Source organism: Mercenaria mercenaria, chromosome 2 (assembly GCF_021730395.1).
Source record: "Mercenaria mercenaria strain notata chromosome 2, MADL_Memer_1, whole genome shotgun sequence".
NCBI classification, from domain to species: Eukaryota; Metazoa; Mollusca; class Bivalvia; order Venerida; family Veneridae; genus Mercenaria; species Mercenaria mercenaria.
In genome coordinates this window covers 75,191,486-75,208,640 of record NC_069362.1, presented here as the reverse complement: position 1 = coordinate 75,208,640, position 17,155 = coordinate 75,191,486, and the positions used below count along the sequence as shown (strand labels likewise).

Sequence of the window (17,155 nt, the reverse complement as noted above, 5' to 3'; positions counted from 1 at the left end):
GATTAACTTAGGTTAGTTCTAGGATATAATAACCCACTACTAAAGTGATTGTGTAGTTAGCAGTGTATGATCTGATGGATACATAATGAGTGGATTAATACTGCACTATCTCGCAAAATCTTAATAGCATTTTCCAGTTGTAACCATAGCTTTCTCTATATTACAGATTGTATTTCATGATAAAGAGACCTGCCTTGTTATTTAAGTTCTAGGATTATTTATGACCATGTAAGAAGATTTTGTAATTGAAAAATCCATAGTAATTTAATTTTAGAGGCACTTGTAAAATGTTTTGCGCAAGAAGCTCATCTCAGCATTCAAACTTGCTCGCCTCATATCGCCACAGAGTAAAGAGTTAACTGCACTGACAGAAAGAAGCAGTACTGTGTCAGAATTATTGTATGAACTTTAGGAATTAAATTATGCACATCAAAAAGTTATTCAAGCTTCATTTATCAAATGAATACACTTGTTCATAGCTGTTGAATCAATAGTGCTGTACACTTGTACATTGTTTTTTTTTATGCCTTAAGTGTCAAAGTCCAAGAAGGCATCTTATGTTTGAACAGTCTGTCATTCCTATGTTATGTCACACTTTTCTGTACTCAACTCCAACTCCAATCCAAATGAAATTGGGGATGCATCATCAGCATGAAGTTGACAATGAGCATATTATTGGAACTTTATGTCAGATTATTACTGTTTGACTCATGCGCTTGACATTGTAACAACTGTGTGTTTACCTTGTGTACCCAATTCCTCACACAGTTTCCATTCAGTTCAAATGGAACTTGGTATACATCATCAACATGAACTGGACAGGTGTATATTTTTGGACTTTCATGTCAATTTACTTATTTGACATAGCCCCCTTTTGGACTGTATAACTTTATTCTATCAAGCATTTTCAGGAGGCATGTAATATACAATGTGAAACAAGGTTTGAAAAGTTTAGGCACATTGAGTGATGGCGAGTTTAGGCACATTGAGTGATGGTAAAGTGACAACCTTATAGATGAATCATGTATGAATACTATAATAAATATATAGAATTCTAATGTAAAATGTGTCAAAAACCGTGTATATTATAGTGGTACAGGAGATGTGATGCTTCTGTAGTCAGTTACAACTGTCAGTACCAAAGGAATCATACGATATCATTAATTTCTAGTTTTGTTTTTGACAAAACATTTTACTGGATTAAGTTCTAGTAATGGTGAAGAAAGTCCCATTTCAAAATTGGCTATGATTTGTTGACATAGCAATTAGATTGTTATTTTGGAATTTTTTCAGAATTTTGGTTTATTGGGACTGATCAGTGTGCTCCGGCTATAATGATCACAGATGATTACTGTTACTCTGATGATGAAGATGATTATAGTAGTTCGTACTACTATCAGTATCATGGTGATAAATGTGATCTTGTTGATGCTGGAAGTCAGTTTGAAGGTCAGACGTAATATCATGGTTTCCAAATGTTGTTCTGATCTTGTGACTGTGAGATCTAATATAATAAGTGTGCCTTGGATCTTCTCTCAACCTCTAGTTGTGTTTTGTGAAGGTTCTAAATATTGTTGATATGTTATCATGTTGACCTTTTACTGTTGTTGGTGTTCTGTGACCTTGACCTCTTCTGTCTGTCATAGTCTTGGTAAGGTCCTTGATGCAGTTGGGTTCTTCAGTCATAAATAATTTGTGATTGTAGTGGCTAAAGTGTTGGTATTCTAATATCCTGCTGTTTTGACATGACTGCTATCCTGTGTTTTTCTTTGATGATATTGCAACTCTTGTAAACATTATAATGTAGTAATGTCTGACCTTGCTTTCTGAACTTAACAGTGGTATATTCGTCTTTTCCAGGTGACCTTTATTGTCAATTCAGTGAATTGAATGTCCTTGAATTTTCCATTATCAAAGTATTTGTTATTCTTACTCCATCAGTTACTGATTTCAGTTTAGGAGTATTTCTGTTTATAATTTGAAATAATATATTCTGTTAGGCTGTTTGTGTCAGGGTAATATTTCTTAAACTTTGCTTGAATACAATACATGTCACCTTTCCATTACAGGCAGGTAGACTTTAAGGTGTTAATTAATGTAGGTATGTGATATATAAATGGAAAAACTGTCAGCTACTTGACCGATCTGTAAATAACCGGTACTATATTTCAATTCCAGCAGTTACAATATATAGGATGAAATTTGATATTTTATAACAGGGTTACCTGAAATCAGTTTACGTAATATTTTCATTACTTTGTTTAATATATTGCAAATGTACAAATAAGTTTCACCTTGTCAAAGAACTCCAGTACTGCTTTTTATTGGAAATAGATCAATGAGTAATTAAAATTTTGTTTCAAGCTAAGATAATCAAGTGTGAACAAATATTGCATCTTCAAAGTTGAAACTCTTTTGATATTATTTATTTTTCATTTGTTTATCAGATTGCTTTAGTTTGTAGGTTGATGTTGTGACTGTGTGTTACTGTTAGCATGTACTTTGATTGGCTGTTTGTGATCATGTGACTTACACTGTATGACCAGCTGGTAATGTTTCTTAAAAGTTTGCTCTTTACAGCTCAGATATGAATCAGTTAGTGACACACAGTAAAGAGTTTGAAATTGATACTGTATATTGTTTCTGACTGAATTCAGTTTTTATACATAAAATTTGAACCTGTAGAGCTAGAAACAGGAGTCTGCTTGATTGACAATACTTTAGGTTATTGGGAAGAAAGGATGAATCTAGATGACAGATAATTTGGCACAGATCTTACCTTAGATAATCACTCCTCTAATTGAAAAGGTGTGATACAGACTCCTTAAACAATTAATAATTAAACTAAACCCCTTTCTTCCCTTTAGCATCCAAGATATTTAGTTTGTATAGGTAAGATGCTCAGTTACATCCTTAATTTTCTTAAAATTGGAAGGTAATTATTAGTCAAATCAAAAGCTTACTACTCTAAAGTATTCAGCTTACCAATATTTTAAATATTTTACACACATGATGATTTTTGCAACATAGTTACTTTATCTTGATGCTTGTGCAAAAAGTCTTCAGTTGTAACCAAATTGAACTTATAACAAAATACATTAAAATCTGGATCAGCTGTTTGATGTCTTTAGACAATAAGTTCAGGTAATATGTTGCAAGAATAAAATATTAGATATCAGAAAAAGCATGTTTGAAAATTAATAAAGTATAAGTGATATTTATATCTTGTGGTATTGAGAAAAACAAGCTGAAATTAGGATTAGCTGTTTGATTTCTTTAGACAATAGATTCAGGTAATATGTTGCAAGAATTAAATGTCAGATATCATGTTTAAAAGAGCATGTTTGAAAATTAATAAAACATAAATGATATTTATATCTTGTGTATTCAGAAACACCAGCTGATTGCTTAGATCTAGCTTCTGAATGTTGTCTTCCCTTACACTAATTTGTTTCAATGTTGTGTTTTAGTAGCAGCCCCTCATCAGGAATCCAGAGAGAAAAGCCCAGTATCCAGTTATTCTACATATTATTCAAGTTTTTCTGAAGGTAAATGATTCATCAGTCGGCACAGAAATAGAATTAGGAGATGAATGGTCATAGATTAGTAACGGTAACAGAAGCTGTCTTATTTTTTAAATTATTTTTCAGGAAGTTAACATACATTTTTCTTTTTAATCTGTTGAGTTTCCTCAGAAAGAAACTCCTATATAAAAAATACAAAATTGATAAAATGACTACTTTAAAGCAATCCTTGCAATATATGTTTAGCTCACCTTGGCATAAAGTGCACAAGATGAGCTATTGTGATAGTTCTGTGTCCATTGTGCATTGTTAATAATTTGATTGTTAATGTTCTTGAGGTCACATTCTGGTCCAATCATAATGAAAATTGGTCAGAATTTTACCCTCAATAAATCTGGCTCAAATACTAGGTCACAAGGTCAGTTAATTGGAAAACCGTGTAAACACTCTAGAGGCCACATTTTCTAACTTGGTTTCATAAAACTTTGTCAGAATGTTCATCTGTTTGAAGTCCAGATCAAATTTAAAACTGAGTAACTTGAGATCTTAAACTAGGTCACTAGGTATCTAGAAGTCACATTTTTATTTGATTATCATATATCATTGTCAGAATGTTTGTCTTCATAAATAAAGGACAAGCTCAAAACCTGGCTGCTGGAGCTCAAAAACTAGGTCACTAGGTCAAATCATGGGAAAGAACATGTTAACACTCTAGATGCCGCATTTACCATTTGTTCTTCATAAGACATGTCAGAGTAATTTTTTATGAAATCCAAGTAAAAAAATGGGTTACCTGAGGTCTTAAAAAAGGCCAAATCATAGGAAAATGTTGTTTACACTCTTAAGGCCACATTGTCTACTTGATCATCATAAATCATGGCAGAATGTTTGTCTGGATGAACTCCAGTTGAAAAGTGAGGTGCCTGAGCTCAAAATCTAGGTCACTAGGTCTAATCATAGACAAAACTTGTTTACTCTATAGTGGCCACATTTTCTACTTGATCTTCATGAAACTTTGTCAGAATATTTGTCTCTGTGTATGGTAGGATAAGTTTGAAACTGGTTTATCTTGGTCAAAAACTAGGTCATATAATAGGAGGACAAATAAACAATCTAAAGTCATTATTTACTACCTGATCTTTATGATACTTGGTCAGAATGTTTGTCTGTTTAAAATTAGATATTTCGGAACTTGGTGAATAACCACTTGCTTTATGACCAGCTTTATATACATGGAATATGGTCAGAATGTTTTTCTCTATGAAATCTGCTTTAAGTTATATCATAATAATATCACAGTTCCTGCGGTAACTGTCTACAAAGTTTGTTCAAATTATTCCAGTTTGTGGAAAACATGGCCGCCAGAGGAGGGTTGTCATTTTTTCATACACATATATGTATACAAATATTCCCTATATGACATTGTAGCATATATAGATACTTTAAAAGATATTTTTGTCAGATAATGCTGGCCCTATTTCAAAATAATTTTAACAAAATTGTCCAAGCAATCTGCCAAACTTGTGAAACTTAGGTGAGCTATATATGGCCATCATGGCCCTCTTGTTGAGTTTTACTGTGGACACACTTTGGTAAGAAATCAAACCAAGATCAGTTAAATTTGCTCTAATGTAATTTAAAAGCTTCTGTAGCAACAATAGTAAAAAGTAAGACAGCATTTCAGATGTAGCCTGCATGGCCCTTTGTTTTAGATGTACATTGAAATGTACATGTATCAGTTCTCATTTTAGAATTAACCAATATTTTGTTACAGATCAGTCAGTGGAATCCAGAAAATGCATTATTTTGTTGTTGTTGTTTTTTTGTTATTGTTGTTGATACCTTTTACTAATAGAAAATTGTTTGATTAGTAGTATTCTCTAACATACTAACATAAATTTTTCTTTGATTTCCTTTAATGCTTGCCTTAAATATGGAACCTTGTTTCAACTTCATCCACTATTGAAATATTGGAACTGGGAAATAGAGGTAGAATCATCCCCAGAAGTACCAAAGTCTGTGTCCTCCATTATACAGAAATTTGAAAGAATAGCTTCAGTAGAATCTGATTCAACTGTTACCAAAACTGCAGAGCATCAAGACAGTATTAAATTTCAAAGTAAACAGTCTGAAATAGAGACTCTTCCAGCAAAAGAGACTGTCCCTGTGAATATGGTTGTAAGTGATTCTAAAACTTCAAAGTCTGAGGAACAGATAGTGACTGAATCAGAAATTGTTACAACAAAAGATAAACGTGATAGCCTTGATGTTGATATACCTGATCTTGAAATGGCAACTGATGTTTCTCCTGGTACCCAGTTTAGGCATATTGTTGAGGACATTGAAGCAAAAGCTGATAGTATTTCTAAAAACATTCTTGAAGAAGAGAAAACTGATTCTGAAACAAAAAGTGAAATAGAAATTCTTACTTTTAAAAGTAAAGAGCAGGTACATGAGGAAGATCAACTTTCTCATGAAGAGAAAAGAAGATCTGTAAGAGAACTAGTTCAAAGACATGAATCTCTTGTCAAAGAAACCAGTATTGAAAAAGCAATCAGTATTGAAAAAGATGAAACATTGGCTGATAACCGTACAGACCTTGATTTAGCTAAAGAGACATTGGATAAAAAACATGAAGCATATGAAATTGAAGTAGGAGCAGTTGAAATTAAAGATACTGTAGACAAGGTAGAAATAGCAACAGTTAAAGTTGACAGTACTATAGAAAACATAGGAGGAACAAAGGAGGAAGAGGCAGTCCCATGGTTGAATGATGATATTGATGATTTGATTGAAGAAGAGCAGAAACTTAAACGACTGACTGAGACCAATATTGTTGAAGCTGATGAAATAGAAACTAAAGATTGGGAAGCAATTGAATCTATAGAACTTGAGTCACCAAGTAAACTACCATCTCCTTTAGAACAGCAGTATCCAATTTACACAGTGGAAGAAACAAAGCTTTCTGCGGAAGAGTCCACTTATACAACAGCTGAGGTTGACATCGTTGATTCCTTCTCTGAGACAGAAGTACAAAGTGATGACAAAATGTTATTTGAAGAGACAGACAGTCAGAGTTTTGAAATTGATACTGAAATGGAAAAGAAAGATGATAAAAATGTTTTTAAAAATGTTGTTCTAAAGGAAGGAACTGCAGTTAAACAAGTACATTTTGCTGAGGAAGTATTAATTGAAGAAAGAGAAACTGAAGATTTACCTCCTGAAATTGCAGATGTTGTCACACCAGAATTAAAAGAGATTGGAATTGAAATAATATCTGACAGTCAAATAAACATACACCAAGAAGAAGAACATGCAGAAATTGTATGTGAATCAGTTTTAGAGCAGGCAGAAGAGCTTGAAACAATAGAAACAATACAGTCTGAACATGAAAGAAAAATCCCATTAAGTGATGTAGAATATCTATCACAGGAAATGATAGAATGTAAAGAACTTGAACTAGAAAGTATAGAAAAGCTTGCAGAAGAAACAAAACCATTAGAAATAATTATCCCAAGTGAACAAGATGTACCTGTAACTGAACAAGATGTCATAACAGAAGCACTGGAAGAAAGAGAATATATATCTGCTACAACAGTTTTACTGGATGACGAATTAGTGTGTGCATCTGTAACTACAACAGAGCTTTTGTCAACTCAAGCTGAAGTTTCTGAAGTGAAAGAACAGTTGCATACAAATGCAGAGCTTCCAGATACTTCTGAATCGAAAGAGGATTATAAAGAAAAAACTGAACAGCCATATGAAAAAGCAGGCAATGAGAAAGTAGATCTTTCAGCTAAATTTGACCAGTTGCTTGAATTTGAAACTGCTCCAGCATTATCTGAAGAAATTGTAATTGAATCAAAAGATGAAATAAAGAAGGAAAAGAAAGGATTAGATGAAATTTTACAATCAAAATATGATACTGAAACTCCATTTCAGGAAGAAGAATTGGAGGAAGAAACATGTGTGAAACCAGAACAAGAAACTGGAGAAATTATGTCTGAAGAACAAAGAAATATAGATCTAACTGATGGTAGGATTTATGGACTTGAAACAAAACCACCGCTGATGGAAGAAATTGAAATCAAACCACGGGAAGAATTGAAGATAGAAAGTAAACCAGATAAACAGACCGAACAAACAGAAACATGCACGGTAGAATCTCCAGTAAGTGATGAAGATCTTGTTGAAATGCCAACCCATGTAAGTAGAGAGTCTAGTTTTGATTATCCAGATAAGAAAGCTGAAATAAAGGAAGAAAGATCTGTAGAAGCTGATGTCTCAGAACATGACACATACTTTAATCAAGAAATGCAAATGAATAGAATTAAACAGACAGTTCTCTTATCACGTCAAGAAAGTAATATTGAAATCACCCTGGATGAATTTCAGGTTCATGATTATGATAGTGAAGATAAAATAAAAGATGAACAAGATTATAAGAAAGCTGTAGAAGTTCCTAGTGACAAAGAGGTCAGAACTGAGGAACCTGAAGCTGCTGAAACCAAAGAGCTTAGACAGACTGAAACTGAGGAACCAAGACCTACTGAAATTTCGGATTTAGAATCAGCTGACACTGAGGGTCCTAAACCCACCAAATCTGAGAAACGTATGCCTGCTGAAATTGAGGAACTTAGGCCAACTGAAACTGAGAAATGTAAACCTATTGAAATGGAGGAACATATACCTACTGAAACTATGATATCTGAACCTACTGAACCTGAGGAACCTATAACTTTTGAAACAGAGGAATTTAAACCAACTGAAACAGATGAACCAAAACCTACTGAAATTTTGGATTTAACAACAGCTGACACTGAGGGTCCTGGACCCACCGAATCTGAGCAACATATGCCTGCTGAAATTGAGGAATCTAGATTTACTGAAGCTGAGGAACCTAGGCCAGCTGAAACTGAGAAACCTAAACCTACTGAAATGGAGGAACATATAGCTACTGAAACTATGATATCTGAACCTACTGAATCTGAAGAACCTATAACTTTTGAAACAGAGGCACTTACAACGTCTAAAACTGAGGAACCAAGACCTACTGAAATTTTGGATTTAAAATCAGCTGACACTGAGGGTCCTGGTTCCACCAAATCTGAGGAACATATGCCTGCTGAAATTGAGGAACCTAGATTTATCGAAACTGAGGAACCTAGGCCAACTGAAACTGAGAAACCTAAACCTACTGAAATGGAGGAACATATACCTACTGAAACTATGATATCTGAACCTACTGAATCTGAAGAACCTATAACTTTTGAAACAGAGGAATTTAAACCAACTGAAACTGAGGAACCAAGACCTACTGAAATTTTGGATTTAAAATCAGCTGACACTGAGGGTCCTGGACCCACCAAATCTGAGAAATATGTGCCTGCTGAAATTGAGGAACCTAGATTTACCAGAACTGAGGAACCTAGGCCAACTGAAACTGAGAAACCTAAACCTACTGAAATGGGGGAACATATACCTACTGAAACTATGATATCTGAATCTGAGGTACCAATAATTTTTGAAACAGAGGAACTTAAACCAACTGAAATGGGGGAACCTAGACCCTTAGAAGCTGAAGAACCAAGTTCTGCTGAAACTGAGGAGTCTAGGCATACTAAAATTGAGGAGCATATATCCACTAAAATTGAGGAATGTAGATATACTGAAACTATAGAACATGAAACTACTAAAATAGAGAAATTAATAACTTCTGAAACAGAGGAACCTAAGCCTACTGAAGCTGTGGAACAAATGCCTACCACAGCTGAGGAACTTAGACCCTCTGAACATGAAGAGCCAGAACCTTCTGAAATGGAGGGACAGCCTATTGAAATAAAGGAATTTAAACCTATTGAAACAGGAGAATATAGACCTGCCAAAACTGAGGAACCTAGACCTACTGAAACAGAGCAACTTAGACCTTCTGACATCTCAGTAATGGAAAATAAAGAAGAAACTTTCATGTTAGAAGAAAAGGAGAAAGAAATGATTCAGGAAGATGAACTGACATGCAATGTCACTGACAAATCAGGTGTTGCAGAAAGTCACACAGGTTTACTTGAGTCAGAAAGTATTGATGAGGAGCCAGAAATTTCAGAGACATCATTTCATGGAAGAATTTACACTGATATAATGCAGGCTGCAGATGAAGAAATGGCTGGAGAACCTGTAGGTTTTTCCGTTGAGCCAAGTTCAGAAGATGAGAATGAATACGAGACTCAGGAAAAGGCTTTTGTGAAATTTGATCTTGATCAAGAAGAGGTTCTTGTTAATGTTGAAGATCCCCTTTATTCTGAAGTTAAAGAATCAGCTGAAATTTCAATAAAATCTGAGCAGTCAAAACAAGAATCTGAAAAAATGGAATATACAGCAGAAGTTATTGAAATTATTGAAGGAGATGAAGATGAAGATACAATACCACCAAGTGCTTCTTTAGTAAGTGAACTTGTGGAATATGAAGATACTGAAATGAAGGCTACTACACCTGACTATGATTTATCTCTCAGTTTTACTGAGAGGGTTGAACATAAAGTTGATGTGAAAGAAAAGCATGAAATAAGTCAGACTAATGACATAGTAATTGAGAAAACAACAGAGTCTAGTGAATCAGAAACATACAAGTCATGTGAAACAGACATTGATAAATCTTATGTTCAGGAGTTTGAATTAGAGAAGGGAAAAGAAGTTAATGTAGAAGAATTTATAGATGTCTATGAAATTGAGAAAGATGAAGTTGTTGAAATTGACTTTAAGTATGATGTTGATGACTTTGATGAATCTTACATAGATAGGACTGAAAGATTTATTGAACACTATAGAGATGGTTTTGAATTTCAAAGTCAGAGACAAGGCAAGACAGTTCTTAAAAGTGATTTTGACTCTGAAATATCATTTACCAAACCAGCAGATTCATCATTGACAGGGCTTGAAGGGCAAATAAGTGGTTTTGAAGGAGCTGGAAAGGATGCTATTCAAGATGGTATAGATGGTATGGAATCTGATTCTATTGAGGATGAAGAGGTAGATTCATACATTGAGAGGAGATCACAAAGATCAGTTGAACAAGAACAGCAAAGCACAAAAAGTTCTGAAAGACCACTTTCCCCAACAGACTATACTTTGGAAATGGAAATGGAGGAATCAGCAATGGCAGGTGATGGCCAGGAAGCAGATGTTGATGATGATGAAGATGAAGTAGAAAGTGCCATTGAACCTGAAGGAAGAATATCAGCAGATGTTTCTCAGCAGATTTTCATTGAACAAACTATTGAAAAAGAAAAGATTAAACCCATTCATGGAGAAAGAGAATCAGGAGATGGGGAGGAAAAGGTTGAAGAAGTTCCACCTTCTCCTTCTGAGTATACTCTTGTTACATCATATGAACAAGAGAAACTGAAACAGGTGCTAGCTACTCCAGAAAAAATATCACCTCTGTTGGCAAGGGTTTTTCGTGAAGAAGCGATGTCAGTGTCTATGGATGAGTCAGTATTGAAAAAAGAACTACAGATAGAAAGAGATGTCATGAGTGCATCATATGATGAAGAAGCTTTAAAATATGTTTATGATGAAGAAGATATAATGGTATCTTCCGCAGAACATGTTATGGTAGACTCACTGATAGCTTCATCCCTTGAACCAGAGGATGTTAGAGTATCTGGCAGTGTTTGCTCAGGTAAAGATGAAGATTACTCTGTTTCATCATCTGAGCACAAGTCAGATATCATGACTGACTCCTATGACCAAGATTCTCTTCAGAAGTCTGTAGGATCAGCGAAAGAAAGTAGTATGGCAGATTCAATGGACCCAGACATGCTTCAGAAAGCACTTGGAAGAGATGCTGATCTTATGGCATCTTCTATGGATCAAGATGCTCTCCAAAGGTCCCTTGGGTTAGAAAGTGATATATCCTCTTCAATGGACCAAGAAATGTTTAAAAGGACTCTTGGTTTAAGTCAGGCTGATAATATTATGACAGACTCCCTAGAAAAAGAACAAATGAATAGGTCTTTAGAAGTTGTACGAGAAGAAATAGCATTGACAAACTCATTAGACGATGAAATTATGGAAAAGGCTTTAGGCTTTGGTAGAGCATCTGTAATGGAAACATCAGTAAGCCAGGATGAACTCAAAGTTTCTTTGGGTGATAGAACTGCAGATTTAATGACAACTTCACTTGAATTTGATGATTTAGATGCTCTGCATAGATCTTTAGGTTTGGCTGGAAGTGAAGGTCAGGATCAGAAATCAAAAATATCAGAAATTACTGAAGTAACTGAAGAGTCGCAAGCAACAGAAATGTCTGAAGGAATGCTTGAGTCTCTGGATGAAGAAGCTTTGAAACAGTCCTTAGGCATGAAAACATCAGAAGATCTAATGGCATCCTCAATGGACCAGGATGCTTTAAAAAGATCACTAGGTTTAGAACAAGATGATTTAATGTCAGGATCAATGGATACAGATGCATTGAGAGCATCTCTTGGGTTAGATAAAATTCAGAGTAGTGATGAGGACAGCGAGGAAATGAAATTAATGAAATCAAAAGAATTTGACCCCATGATGCTTTCAATGGACCAGGATGCTCTTACAACATCATTAGGTCTCGATAAAATAGAAGAAGAAAAGGTTGATTATAGAACAGAAATTTCTGAACAACATGAAAAATACCCCAGAATAAAACAAGAAATGGCAGAATCGACAGAAATGTTGATGTCTATGGATGAGAATGCATTGAGGGCCTCTCTTGCAATGGACCAAACCATAGACAAGCAGGAGCATGAAGATGTTGTTCCTTCAGAGATGCATGCTACAGGTACACATTTTTTGTTTACTTCTTTAGCTATTAACTTTCCAGTAAATATCCATTTAATGCACACTCCTTTGCATGTTTTGAAGAATGAAGTAAGATTTATAATTAACAAATTAAAATTGTTGCTTGTAATAATGTTGCAACAAGTTATTTTTCAGTTTTAGTCCAGTTTCAGATTAATAGTAAAGTTGAATTGGAATATTTTAACTGTTAAAAGAATTGTGTATTTTTAAAAAATTATATTCTTAAAGTTTATTACTCTAAATGAATGAATTAAAGAGTTAGAAGTAGGCATAGAATCATAACAGATGATATTGTCACTTTGCATGAAGGCAATATTGGATAAGCATGATTGCACCAAAATTGAGTAACATAATCTAATTTTTCTTAATTCAATCCGTTAATTCACAGTTTTCGGACAAACCATTTACTTGTTTTTGTTTGTCATAAGAGGCTTTACATTTTTCATATTTTCCATCCATTTACATGCTGTCTCTAATGTGTAAATTCATTCAGGTGAAAGAAAAATTAACACTGTTTATGAATATTCATTGTCTAAATTATATGGTGTGAATACCACAATAGCCATTATATTTCATTTTAAGTTCCCAACTAGAAAAATATTAAATTTACTTTGTGCAGACATACTCTTATGAACTGTACCAAACATGTCATGTGAATTACTTCAATCAGCCTCTCACAAAAAATCATTGCCTTACATTTCTATGCTTAATTGGGTGTAACGTGGTATGTTCTTTTAAATAGTATGTTACTGTCTGTGAGAACTGTAAATATGTTTGAAAAAAAAAGAAAAGATATTTATTGAAATCACTGTCTGAATTTACACTTTTATTCAGTTTCAAGGCCTTTATTTGGAGCACCTATTTAAGTGGTTGACTAATTAATATAGATTTATTTTGGCACAGCAGGCCTCAATAGTGAATAGCGTCAAGATCAAACTGCCGCCAAAGTTAGGTGTTATACACTATGAAGCTTTTCTGATGGCAGTTTTAAATGACGAACAGAATTTCAAAATCACTAGTGTACATTCAGTCTACTTTTAAAAATCATTTGGCAAGTTCTGTGTTTGTTGTGATAGTCTGCATTAGGTAAGAATATTTTGCGTTAAAGTTTCTGTGAAGGAAAATTAAGGTAACTTTATGCAAAACAGAACAATAGATAAGACCAGAAAAAATCATATCCAAGATATAAGCTTTAATCAGACACAATGGTGAAAGCATTTTGGAGACTTTTATTTATAGAAATTAATCAGAACATATTCAAATGGTAGTGAATAGTTGAAACTGATGCTGTTTCTGACAAATACAGTAAGCTTCAATAGTAATTTCACCATTGTATATTTGATTGTTACTGAAGTTTTTGTTTAACAAAACAATGACTGGAAAAGAGGTAAGTACTGAATGACATTGTGAATCAAATTTACCAACAGAAAAGAATGATGCATAATGGAAATTTTGCAATTTTAACAGTAGCAGAAAGGTTGTATCATTCTCCAGTTTTGGATATTTGAACCTTTTTATGTCAACTGCACGAAGTATATGAAGAGCTTTGGTGTACTTGTGTGCATCAGTGTCTGCGTATTAATCAAAAATTTGATGCCCTATCTCTTCATGTTTTTTATTACATGCTGGGATTTGCTCCAAACTCAAGAGTTGTTCCTCATCATCATCCATGTCATACGACACAAAGACTATAACTCTGGCACCAATATTTCATGAATTATGCCCCTTTTTAGCCCACCATCATCAGATGGTGGGCTATTCAAATCACTCTGCGTCCGTGGTCCGTCGTCCTTCCGTCCGTCCGTCCGTCCTTCCGTCCGTTAACAATTTCTCGTTATCGCATCTCCTCAGAAACTACCTGGGGGATTTTGACCAAACTTTGTCAGAATGATGTAGTGGTACCCTAGTTGTGTTCCCCTGAAAATCAGACTGGTTCAACAATTTTTTAGTAAGTTATGGCCCTTTGTTTATTTCTATAATTTACATAGATCTATATAGGGAAAAACTTTGAAAATCTTCTTGTCCAAAACCACAGAGTCTAGGGCTTTGATATTTGGTATGAAGCATCATCTAGTGGTCCTCTACCAAGATGATTCAAAATATTTCCTTGGGGTCTAATATGGCCCCGCCCCCGGGGTCACATGGTTTATATAGACTTATATAGGGAAAAACTTTGAAAAACCTCTTGTTCAAAACCACAGGGCCTAGGGCTTTGATATTTTGTATATGACATCATCTAGTGGTCTTCTACTAAGATTGTTCAAATTATCCCCCTAGGGTCAAATATGGCTCCGCCCCGGGGGTCACATTGCTTACATAGACTTACATAGGGAAAAACGTTGAAAATCTACTTGTCCAAACCACAAAGCCTAGGGCTTTGGCATTTGTAATGTAGCATCATCTAGTGGTTCTCTACCAAGTTTGTTCAAATTATCCCCCTAGGGTCAAATATGGCCCCGCCCTGGGGGGTCACATGGTTCATATAGACTTATATAGGGAAAAGATTTTAAAATCTTCTTGTCAATAACCTACAACATTCAAATTTGGACCACATGTATGGTTTTGAGTGGCAAGATGAACCTTGACATGAGTTGACCTTGATTTCAACCTAGTGACCTACTTTCACATTTCTGTAGCTACAGCCTTCAAATTTGGACCACTTGCATAGTTTTGTGCACTGAAAAAAACTTTGACCTTGACTTTGACCTAGTGACCTACTTTCACATTTTTGAAGGTACAGGCTTCAAATTTGGACCACATGCATAGTTTTGTGTTCTGAATTGGAATTTGACCTTGATTTTGACCTACTGACCTACTTTCACATTTCTCAAGCTACAGCCTTCAAATTTGGACCACATGCATAGTTTTGTGTACCGAAACAAACTTTGACCTTTACATTGACCTAGTGACCTACTTTCACATTTTTGAAGGTACAGGCTTCAAATTTGGAACACATGCATAGTTCTGTGTTTCGAAATAAAATTTGACCTTGATTTTGACCTAGTGACCTACTTTCACATTTCTCGAGCTACAGCCTTCAAATTTGGACCACATGCATAGTTTTGTGTACCGAAATGAACTTTGACCTTAAGATTGACCTACTGCCCTACTTTCACATTTCTGTAGCTACAGGCTTCAAATTTAGACCACATGCATAGGATTGTGTACCGAAACAAACTTTGACCTTGACATTGACCTAGTGACCTACTTCTACATTTTTGAAGGTACAGGCTTTAAATTTGGACCACATGCATAAATTTGTGTTCTGAAGTGTAATTTGACCTTGATTTTGACCTAGTGACCTACTTTCACATTTCGTCCTTGAAATTGATCTAGTGACCTACTTTCACATTTCTCAAGCTACAGCTTTTGAATTTGGACCACATGCAAAGTGTTGTGTACGGAAATGAAATTTGACCTTGAGCTAGTCAGTAAGTCTTGAAATTTGGAACACTCAAAAATGGCACATTGGTGGGCGCCAAGATCACTCTGTGATCTCTTGTTTACTTAGATATTAGAATATTCCCTATTTCACTATCAGTCTATCATCGAAATAGTCAAGATAATGTCTTTTCATTACATTGGAGATGTTGCTTTTGCCTCTGCCATCTGTCTGTCCATGTGTGTTTAGCTTGTTGGCACTTTTCAAAAAATCCTGGCCAGATTTCAGTGAAATTTCACAGGAGTGATTCGTACGAAGCCTAGCTGTACATATCACAATCTACTCTGATTATTATTTACAGAGTTATGGTCACTTTAAGGTAATTTTGATAAAATTTGTCTTGATTACTGCTTTTCCTTTGGTGAGATTTGAATGAAACTTCACAGGAATGATAAGTACTAGGCCTAGTGCTGCATATATCACTATTTTTGCATTTGAATGGTTTTTCATTGAGTTATATTCCCCTGATTATTATGCAAAAGTATTTGAAGAGATTCTTGTCCACACTTCATCTCCACAAGTTATGTCCAAACTTCAGTGAAACTTTGCAGGAGTTATTGGTCTTAAAATTGGTTATGCGTACTCTTGTAATTTTTTGCAGAGTTACAGACCATTAAATAGATACACAGACTCTTTTACTTCAGGCTGTGGTTTTCCCTGTCTTTGACACATTCAGAATATATTTTAAAATAAATTTCATTGTTAAAGGATTGAATTTTTTTTTCTGGTATACTTGCATATGTTAACTCTGCCGAAATAAAGCATACATTGAATAAAGCACTGGAGTGACTTAATGTTAAATGTTTGCATTAAGGGCAAGGTTTATACATGTATGTAAACCAAAATATATCATTATAATTCCAAGTTAACATGAATCTACACCCAATTTTCATTTTATAATGATTTCTCTCTGCATCAAAAATTTCAAAAACAACTTTTTATCAAATTTTTAATCAAAACCATGATCTTTAGATAGGTAATATTGTTACTAAGGCCTGTTTTGTTTAGAAACAAGAAAGTTATCTCCGATTTTCAAATACTGCTGCTATCAGTTCAGGCATTGACATACTGCTGAAATATACACATGAATACTAAAATGATAAACTAGGGTTTCATTGATGTGTAATATTGTGGCTAAACCAAACAAATTGCTTGAATTAGTAGATATTGAAATAATTTGTATATGAATGGAAAATGTGCAAGTAAAGATCTCTTGAATTTTTTTATCTGTCTGCAGAAAAATGAAATACAAAATCTTAAAAAAATATTAGAATTATTTATTAGACCTTTTCTGTTTGCTTTCTTCGGTGTTGCGCTTTTTGCTTTATTTTTGTTTACATTTGCTTGTTTCATT

General features: G+C 34.4%; 1 protein-coding gene across 50 annotated transcripts in view; it reads left to right on the top strand.

The window, feature by feature from the left end:
- LOC123564339 (titin homolog) overlaps positions 1 to 17,155 on the top strand; it is a 244,984-nt gene that overhangs the window by 179,076 nt on the left and 48,753 nt on the right. For 46 of the 50 annotated variants that reach the window (XM_053536978.1, XM_053536991.1, XM_053536997.1 and 43 more), the window contains one exon: positions 5,512 to 12,339. In XM_053536978.1, the coding sequence (XP_053392953.1) occupies positions 5,512 to 12,339 (6,828 nt within the window). Of the gene's footprint in view, positions 1 to 3,470; positions 3,549 to 5,511; positions 12,340 to 17,155 lie in introns of all 50 variants that reach the window. The other 4 variants (XM_053537008.1, XM_053537006.1, XM_053537007.1 and 1 more) reach the window with 2 other exon arrangements.